Below are 10,283 nucleotides of genomic sequence, written 5' to 3'. Positions count from 1 at the left end.
GAACTAAGGTTTCAACAAAAGTCTCCTAAATTTAACCAAACAAATGTAGGTAAAAATAAGAGAAAACTACTTGTTTTTGCTTACTAGACAAGGGCAGATCAAAGATCCTTGCTGGACACTGAAGCCCTGACTTCTGACCAATCCTGTACAACACCTTGCTTATCATCTTATTGGGCATTGTCTGTGCCTATCATCTATTGCCAGGGCTAAAAGTTATTAAAAAGTAAAGCTGAGGATCTCAGGATGTTGAGCAGTGTCCCCAAACTTAATGCATGTGCAGTGTATTATAGAGTGAGCCCTGACAATAGCTCTGCATGGTGATGTATGCTTAGATGGCAACCACAGTGACACCTAACCAAATATGTAGGAAGCCTGAAACAACTGTGAGTTGTGCAGAGCTGCCCTACTTCTGTCAAAGCATGCTGACCCAGATGGTGCAAGTGATTCACTACTGATTTTCACCAAGAGACAAACTATCCGACTGGGAAGTAGTATTTAGCACTTATCAGGTGTCTCTGAGTGGACAAACCTCCAAGCATTGACTCTTCTCCAAGAAATGCCACATCTAATTTTCTTCCCGTCTTGTTCATACATTTGCCAAGTCATTACTAAAGCCAACTCAAGTCATTTGGGACAAAAATAGTAAGAACTTTATTAGAGGCCTCTTATTCCCCTTCCAAGTGATAGTTTGCAGGAACAACACCTCTGTACCTGAAACCTATTCAGAAAGAAGCAGCCACAAACAAAAGAAGCCCTATTATTTAATTTCTTCAAACTGTGTGGTGTACCATAGACTGTGCAATTATCAGAAACATTGCACAGCTGAGGGCTAATATCCACCATCTTGCATTGCATTTCATTCTTCTGTCTTCCAGAGAAAAGAGCATGCAAAGATTCATAGAATTGTAGAGTTGGAAGGGACCACGAGGGTCATCTAGTCCAATCACCTGAGCTATAGTATGTTGCACATATTATAAGTGCTGCAAAAAACAACCACCCTCAAGTTGCATAATTTAATAATACAGAACTGTAGAATTGGAAGGGACCCCAAGGGTCATTAAGTCCAACTCCCTGCAGTGCAAGAATCTCAACATCTAATCTGAAGCCATACCAGACCCTGCTTAGCTTTGCAAATGTGCTAACAATTTTATTACTGCACCACTAGGAGGACATTGACCCTTACTTAACAGAATGAAATAACAGTGCAGCAGGGACCATGTCTAATGGACAACTTCAAGGTTAATACAAGTCCTCCGTCAAAGTTAAGCAGCTAGATGTGTATGAATGAGAACTTTGAGGCATTAGTCACTATATTTTGTTCTGCTTTTTAAGCTGTTCTACTTTTCTTTAGAATTCATTTCCTCATTTCATATCCAAAATCTCATGTGCAGCTAGGGAACAGTCTAAGGGCAACCTGGGAAACAAAGTGGCTGGGCAGGAAGTGTGGCTACCCTTCCCAAAAGTAAGGGGAATAAAAATAACCCAAGGTTGTAGAAATTACTTTATTGAAAAAATAAAAAGCTGTTTCAGAACCACATAAAAAATAACAGTAGAAAAGCAAATCTAGGAGCAAACATGTGAGACTTTATACATGACATTTTTAGGATAATATATACAGCAGAAAGATACCAGCTTGAAGTTGGGGCTATTTTCTTTTTGTGATAATTGTGTGAGGAGTCTTCAGGCCTGAATAGGTTGAATGTCTTTGAGAAAGCACTGTTCAAATCAGTCATTGCCAGATAATAATTGGAAGGTGTATGTTCACACAAATTGGTACCCAGTCCAGTTCATTTCATAATCTCCTGTGTGAACCTCCTGCACAACAGTGCCGTTTGGGCCAGTGTGTCCCAGCCATTAGACTCATTTTAACTAAAGCCTGACCGTAGCAGGTACCAGAAAATGGGCCACATGGTAGAGAAGTTTACATTTTCTGGAAGGGCTATCCCAAGCATAGCTCTCTGATAAACCCCAAGGTAGCCACTCTCATACATACACATTATAACCAAACTGTGGTCTCTTTTAGGAGGCCGTACACTCTTGCCAACATAGTAGGGGCAACTTTGCTAGCCTCCCTGCAGCATGCAACAAATGCTGCTGCCTACCATGGAGGCTGAACTCCACATGGGAAAGAGCTGAGTGGCACTAGCTTAGTCTACTCGGGCTGCTTTGAAAAGCTCCACGAGCTCCTTGTACTCTGGGTCAATTAGGTCGGATGGCTTCTCCCCTTCATCATTGGTAGCATCACGCTGGGCACCAAGAGAGATGAGGTACCTGCAGAATTAAAGAATGAGGTGATGAGACGAGGACAGAATTGACACACATACCCACATGCACAGTTTAGTTCAAACATGCAGTTTTCCCTATGCTTTCATATACAAGATGATACAGAGGACTTGTGAACTGGCTGTTAGTTTCAATGTAAAGCTTTCCTCTTTCCATAAAGAGACCAGTCTTCTCTTATAGCTGGTTTCCATTCTGACCTTCTTACTTGAGATATCCTTTATATTTGGGAGATATCATAGGTCACTTAACACGCCAACACAAAACATCACTGCTAGTGTCTGAAGATTGGATGGTCATCTAGCCAACAGACATGTCATCATCTCAAGTCTAAGCCTAGAACTCACTGTCGAGCAAGCCCTACTTCCCTCCTCATTTTCCTTGACCAAGTTTGTGGCCTGTCAAGAGAGGATGGGCATGGCTAGACTAGAGATTAAAGGTTAACATAATTTGCATCTCTGACCTTGCAATATCAGCGTGACCATCACTGCAAGCCATGTGTAGGGGTGTCCAGCCGTCCTCATCTTTCTGATTGATGTCAGCACCATATTTTACCAACAGCTTGACGCAATCAAGGTTCCCAGAAAGCACAGCTTCATGGAGGGCAGCCATACCTAATGGGAGAAGGTAATGCATCAGCCACAACCAGCAAATCTTAGGAAAACATCCCACAAAAAGGGAGTTGTGCTAATATGCTTGAGATAGTGGGGAGGAGTTGTCTGGAAGCAAAATGCATCTTTTTTTTCTCAGAAAACTAGACCAGGGCCTTAACACTTTTTAGAATGCATTATCTTATAAATGTTGGGGAAATGGCACACAGAGGGGACAATTTTTGGCCCACCAGGTTCTTTGCATAGAGAAAAAGAATATTATTTTAACCAAGGCTGAGTGAGTTCCAGAAACTTATTTGGGGAATTAAGTAAGCAGTTTGTAAGAAAAGCACCTCGATCAAGGCTTCTATGGCCTTCTGTAGTACTGAGTCAACGTTATGAAAGTCTAAGTGTGATGGAAGTCGGTAAGAAGCAAACACACTCTAACAATCGACTGGGCCATAGTAGCTGTAACTGTTGAAATTTCTGTGACTACTGGATTTCTTTTTTAAGTGCAGCCTTTCATGCTGAGATCATAGCTGGGGGAAACGGCTCAAAGAAACACTGATTCAGCTTTATGGCTGGGCATGAAGCTGCTCTGTTCATCCTGCCACTGGATATATTGTTCTGCTCTCAACTCAGCAGCCATATTTTATTCACACAGGAACAAGCTGCATTAGCAGATTAGTAAAGGGATTTATATTTTCTCAGAGAGTGCGCTGTACATTGGCATAGTTTTCTTAGCATCTATCACTTTAGAATCTGTTCAATACCCAAGTGTCTAGCTAAAGGATTTCAGGTGACATAGCTCCCTATATTGATGTAAGTGTTAGGGGGAAAAACATGACCTAGTTTGTAACACACAGCCTGACTTTGGGATTAGGCATCTGCTAGTGCTTAGGCTTATTCAACCACCCTTCAGTTAGGTTCACCCACGTCCTACTTACCTGAGGGGTAGATAGTGTCCAAGGTGACCTTCCTGGCACGGATGAAACGGCCCACCTGCTCCAGGTCGCTCTGCCTAATATGGTCCAGGAAGAGAACGTCATTGGGGAAACGCACAGTTTTCAGGCCTCGTGTATATCGCCTGTACCTGGGAAGTGAGTCTGGGTAGTAATACTTCATTGTGGCAGAGGTAGAAGGAAGAGCAAGAGACCAGCGAGACAGGACTGAAAAATGGTGTTGATGAATAATAATAAAAAGCACACGGCAACCCAGACGACTTTGAAGTGCCTTGAGACCCAAAGGATTCTCTTCTCTGTAACGCTTGCACCTGAAAGACTGGTGGGATGTTAGCTATGATTTCTGCTCCTGACGGGACTTCCTTAGAAAACACTGAGCATGTGTGGGTGATCTCCTGTTGAGGACTGACTATTTCCAGCGGTGTCTCCTGTTATATATCTGCCCCATGGCTATTTTGAGGATATTCCGCTCATGCTATTTGCCATGAGATTTGGTAACTGAGCTGCCCTGCCCCCCGGCCTCCCCCTTTTGAATATAAGTCAGGGTTTCAATTTACATCCCACCTGTCAATGTGCAATAGTTAATGGGTCAAGCTTGCTCCACAATCGGTATGTGTAGCTCCCAGAACCCAGCAGCCCCAGATTCTGCAAACCACTGTTTGCAAAGCCCACTGTTAGCCCTGCTTTCTGGAACCTCTTGGCAACCTTTGTGGGTTTTCCAGAATATACACAGGAGAGAAATGCATGGAACTTCAGTTCTACACTGAAGTTCCGTTCAAATTGTGCAGATAGCAAAACTTCAAAATTTACATCTTTTAAAGGAAACTATGCATTTCCTTAAGTTGTATAACTCTAACTTGCTGCATTTGTTGCATCTCGAGTTTTGAATAAGCAAGAATATTATGTGGTGGAAATGGTGGAAACTATGAATGTATGCATTTCCTCTTTTCAAAAACATCAATGCATTTCCACCAATTTCCCACTTCAAGTGCTGCCATCTCACAATATGAAACTGGGCTCAGATCCCAAACGTAACAGCAAAGGGTCGTATCCCATCAGGTAGACACCTTGTTAGCCACTCTGATTAACTTCAGTGTGTCTCCTCCATTATGACTGGCACTGGATATAACCCTACGTACCCTAGAAAGGCATCTCCCAACCTTGGAAACTTTTCTTTCTTCAATCAGCCAGCTCAGGACAGAATGGCCATTCCCAATGATATCTGTGCTCCTGCCCCTTTAGAACTGGCCACCAACCAAAAAGCATCCACATCAGAGCAGCCAGATGAGAAGAGGTTTATCTTCCCTCTCTTCCTGAAAAAATATGCCAAGTGTCTGACTCTGTAAAAATAAACTAGAATAAACTACTTTCCTTGGGTACCTCAGCAGGCACTGGATGGTAAACAATGCAACTGCAAGGAGCAGTAATGAGACATCCCACAGCTCTGCTTTTGTTATTCTGGGTTTTGTAAGGAACCCCCTGTTTACAGACACTGTGACAATGAATAAAAGCATGTCCCATTTGCCTTTGGTATTACAAAGCATGAGAACACTACACAATGAGATCAGGATGAGCAAATTACTGGGCTAGAAACTGGCTTTTCATCTCAGAATGAAGGCAGCTAAAACCAACAACCCAAAGACCCATAGCTGGCATGGAGGCCTTATTTCATAAACTAGGCAGACATGGAGCCCTTTTCATATATAGAACTTGAGATGCAGGTATTCCTCATAGCAATGATTTGAAAGTTTGCCTTCTGCAGCTTGAAATGAGAGACATCCTGCTAGTGTCAGAAACTAAAGTGACATATTGGGCAGGGGACCAATGCTGTCACACAGCTCCCCCTGCCTATGGGCCCAACCCTCGGCTCTTACCTAGCCTTGGATCAGTGTACATTTTACACTGTCATTTGAATACTGCCAAACACATTTGTGCATATTTGCATATATATATTTAATTTTGCTGTAGAAAGCCATTTGAAACAATCTACAAAGCAGACCCTATTTTTGGAGGTCCTAGCTTGCCTGGCATCCCAGCTGAGCAGAGCGAGAAAACAGCCCCGCAAACAAGGTCTCCTGCCTTCCCTTCAATCAGCATGCAGCAACTTGTTTTCCTTTGCTAGGGCTGCTGTCGCTCCCCATCATGTGACAGAATTACATATTTGCTTACAGAAATATTTTTCAGCAGAAGCAGCCAGCAAGCACAACACCTGTCAGGATTCTGTGCATATGACAGGTAATAGCTGTTCAGTATATGCGTCTTTGAACACCATTTCTTGGAACGAGAGGGAATTAAAAGCTTCCTGACCTTTAGAATGTTTTCTACACTGAGAATCCTCAACTTGCCCAATGGCTCTGTCCTTTGGCAGGCTGGGCAAGGTTCTTCTGCACACACAGGATTGGGCAACAGTATCCAAGTACTGCTTTCTGGTAATGACCTAGCAGGTGAGAGAAGAACTACAGAAATAAGGTGCTTCCAAGACCCCAACCCTCTGAGTCGTTCCAGAGCACAATGTTCAATGATGATACTAAATGTCTCAGAGATCAAGAAGAATTCACAGGGTTGCAGGGTTTCTCTCCCAATAAAAGTGATCAGTCAGTGTGACCAAACCTGTTTCTGTAGTAAAGCAGCCTGAAAACAATTCTGAAATTGGTCTAGGAGTGATCATATCAATTTCCCTATCTTGCCATTTTAAAATGAAACTAGGGCCTCAACAGAAGCAACAGCCATGCTGCCTGAAAAATCCCCCAGATCATTCAGAAATACATCAGATTTGATCTCTCTCTTGGGTCAGTGGGGTGATAATCACCACCAGATCCTTCCCCAATCACTCAGTAGCAAAGGTGATATTTAGGGCATGACCACCAGTATGTGTTGGGTGCACAATTTATTGAGACAGCCCTATGGTACCCATGAAATTCCAAGCAGGCCTAGGCACAACAGGCCCTGCATGGATCTGGAAGTCCCTCAGCACTAACGTTCTGAAATTCTCCACCAAGTCAGGCAGGTGGGTGGACAGGACACCAACCACATCCCTGTCCTGTATCTGCCACCCAACAGAGGTACAAACCCTCACATCCAGCTCCCAGATGGGCTGGCCCTTCTGGCACGAATGATGAAATTTAATGCAGCAAACACTACACCCCTTCCCTGTTGCTCCAATCTTGCCTGATACTGCACCAAATACCCAGATAGGCAACACAAGCTAAGGTCAGGGCCCTCCAATCCACCTACCCATATTTCAGTTATGCGCACAAGATCAGTCACCTCACCCATGATCAGATCATAGGTGAGTTGTTTTGCCTGGCATTAAGCAACAGCACTGGACAGGTAAGCATGGATACCCAGTTCTGTTGTGGAGGTGGCCGACCATGGATGACACTTATAACACAAAAGGACCAACAGGTGCAGTAGTTCCACTTAACTCAAAGCTCAAGTGATAATGGGTACGATATTGCTTTAGAAAGCACTCTTCAGTTGTGGGATTTTAAGCACATTGTTGCAGTGGAGCCACCAAACTGCCCAAGTAGCTTGGGGCACTTTTCAGAACATGAAATGCCTTTGGACTTGCTATCCAAATTCAGACCTAGCAACTGCATTAGCATCCTCACAATCTTGCCATTGTACTGCAGACTAGAGGGTTGCATGTATTAGTTTTGCCTCTGCAGGCCGAGTCCCAGCGCCTTAAAACTCTACTATATGAGCCCTTGCCATGTTGGCTGAATACAACAAATCCACTGGACATGGGGGTATGTGTTCCCTCCCTCTTTACATAAAGAGTAAATTCCTAGCATACGCAACCACAAAGATATGCTTGAAAGGTGAAATCTCAGAAGTCAGAGCGGTTGCTGAGTAAGGTCTCTAGAAGCCAGGGGAAGAGACTCAAGCCTTGAGGAGCTTCTTGATGCTGCCCAGGATGAATAAAAGAATTATGCAGCGTATGCGGTCATACTAAGTTGCCTAACTTGCCTGATTTATGTGGGTTACGGAGGTCAGGTGACGCAGAATGCAGCTCAGCTTACAGGGGACTGACCATCCAGGAGCACTATTACACCAGGGTTCCTATCCTGCACACCATTCAAAGAGTTGACCATGACGTACAAAGCCCTTTAAATAACTTGGTCCTTACATAACTTGCAGGTCACCCTCTCCCTTAAGAGGAAGCACTTGCCTTTTTTTTTTTTTTAAATCATCCTATCTACTTCAGCAGACATTAGGCACCTACTCTACCACTTACAGAATTCCTTCCCTGTAAAGCTTTGGAAGATAGTTTGGTAGTTTGAAATGCCTCTCAAGATGAATTTAGTTTAAGAGTGGGGAGAGAAACTTCCATTTTGTATTATTTGTATTACAGGCTCTGCCGGGAGCCTATAAAAGATACAAATTTGGGTTGCTCCTGAATTTTACCCTTTCGGTCAATAATGTAGACATTCCTCAGTCTCAAAAGGTACAAGCAAGCAGTTAGGGCTCTGAAAGATCAAGCTACTGTGCCTTTAACAGCCTTCAAGAGGATGTTGGAAGGGTCTGTCACTTCTTACAGAGGCATGGTTTCTTATATCTAATTCTGTTGGGAGTGACATTCTGTTCCACATCTGTTCTTAGAACCATGTTGGAAGTAGATCTAGGAAAGGAAATTTGCCAACACTCATGGGAGTTCTCCTGGTCTTCTAAACTATTCACCTACCTCCTCTAGCATCCAGTAAAATTCACTTAAAATGTACAGATGAGTGAAACTAACACAGTGCTACTTACTATGAACGCCTCCCTTGGTTCTCTTATAATGGCAATGGTGCCTACCTGAGAGGTGCCAGAACAGTTTCAGCTGAAAAGCCCTGGAACTATACCCTAGTGAAAATGTCACAAATCTTGTGAACACCCAAATCCTTCTGCTGGAGGCACTGTGAGGAATGTGGCGCTTATATCCATCCTTTGTGCCTTTGCTCAGCTGTAAAATCTATCTGGATACAGGTACTATAGAAGATGGGTGTGATAATTCATGGCCCAGTTTTAGGCTTTTCATGTTCTGATCAAACCAATAATCTCCTTCCAAAAGAGCTAGTTATCTTTATGCTGGTAGCCATAAGACTGAGTGTAACTCAGAACTGATTTTTTTGAGGGGGCGGGCGGGCTTGAAAATGTGGTATAAGTCCATTTTTTACTGCAGTTTTTGAAACATTCACACATCATTTAAAAGTGCAAAAAGGCAAATCTGGTCTTCAAGATTCTGCAGCTGTATGCTAGCCATTTTTAGCTCCCATGTCTGGTACGCCCCATTAAGCTCAGGTACCAAACCACAAAGTTTTTGCTTGGAACTATATGTAAATATTTCCTCTTCTTCCCCCCCCCTCTTCAAAAATAAATATGATCTATTACTATACTGTCTCCTTCTGCCATAATTTACATTTTATTACCAGATAGAATTCCCAATTTTCCAGGGACACAGCCTGCTCTACCACCTTATTCAATAGTACATACAGTCCGAGCTCATCTCCTGAGTTATAGCAATTAAGTGGAAGTGGAGAGAGTAAGGTCCCCCTCACTTGACTCTGTACATTTCCTGGAAGGTTGCATCTAGGGTTCCCCACCCACCCTACAAGTACAGTTTTGCACACAGCTGAATGCAGATAAAACAATTCAAGCATTTTTTGATGTATCAATGTTTAAATGTAGATTAGTTTTTTTATTATCTATGAACGGTTTGTATCATTCTATATTCCGTACTTAGTAGGTAATTTCCCACTACTGCCATTTTTCTTTAAGGTTTTGCTACCATATAGCATAAACCCACCCTCCAAATACTTGCTATTGGACTTTCATAAGCTGAAGTCAAAACAGCCAAAGATGAAAGTGATAGCATACCTCTGGAGAGTACCATGTTCGCTTCCCATGGGACATCCTGTTCTTCAGATACTGAAAACCTAAAGCAATACTTTGCACAAATTAAGTTACTTTGTTCAAATGTGCATTTGTGCAAAACAGATTTGAATTCTATAGTAAGAACATGCAAAAGGCTGGACAGACGTTTCCCCCAGGAGGGGGGAATATTTATCATGCAAGCAAGTTTCAGCAACAGAAAAAACCTTAAATCCACTTTCATCCCTCCTGGCCTAGATGAGAAAAGAGTTCTCATAGAATCATAGAGTTGGAAGAGACCACAAGGGCCATCGAGTCCAACCCTCTGCCAAGCAGGAAACACCATCAGAGCACTCCTGACATATGGCTGTCAAGCCTCTGCTTAAAGACCTCCAAAGAAGGAGACTCCACCACACTCCTTGGCAGCAAATTCCACTGTCGAACAGCTCTTACTGTCAGGAAGTTCTTCCTAATGTTTAGGTGGAATCTTCTTGTAGTTTGGATCAATTGCTCCGTGTCCGCTTCTCTGGAGCAGCAGAAAACAACCTTTCTCCCTCCTCTAAACCAGAGTTCAAACAAAACAGCCAGATACACAATA

General features: G+C 43.1%; 1 protein-coding gene across 1 annotated transcript; it reads right to left on the bottom strand.

Moving 5' to 3' along the window:
* Positions 1 to 1,488: 1,488 nt before the first annotated feature.
* Positions 1,489 to 4,281, bottom strand: PPP1R27 (protein phosphatase 1 regulatory subunit 27). The gene is made up of 3 exons (XM_081184899.1): positions 3,818 to 4,281; positions 2,744 to 2,894; positions 1,489 to 2,271 (listed from the first exon to the last, which is right to left on the bottom strand). The coding sequence occupies exons 1-3, from the start codon at positions 3,993 to 3,995 to the stop codon at positions 2,148 to 2,150; spliced, it is 453 nt and encodes a 150-aa protein (XP_081041025.1). The 5' UTR covers positions 3,996 to 4,281; the 3' UTR covers positions 1,489 to 2,147.
* Between the last annotated feature and the right edge of the window lie 6,002 nt (positions 4,282 to 10,283).

This window comes from Podarcis bocagei (assembly GCF_964188305.1).
Source record: "Podarcis bocagei genome assembly, chromosome: 2".
NCBI lineage: Eukaryota > Metazoa > Chordata > Lepidosauria > Squamata > Lacertidae > Podarcis > Podarcis bocagei.
Note: the sequence above shows the minus strand (reverse complement) of the source record. Positions and strands in the feature narration are given on the sequence as shown.

Bases quoted from the DNA above. Each gene is read 5' to 3' on its own strand.
- PPP1R27 (XM_081184899.1), bottom strand. From the start codon at position 3,995: ATGAAGTATTACTACCCAGACTCACTTCCCAGGTACAGGCGATATACA. The intron at 2,895-3,817 runs GTAAGTAGGACG...TTCTCCCATTAG, and splicing joins GGACACTATCTACCCCTCAG to GTATGGCTGCCCTCCATGAA. The intron at 2,272-2,743 runs GTCAGAGATGCA...TTAATTCTGCAG, and splicing joins GGTCACGCTGATATTGCAAG to GTACCTCATCTCTCTTGGTG.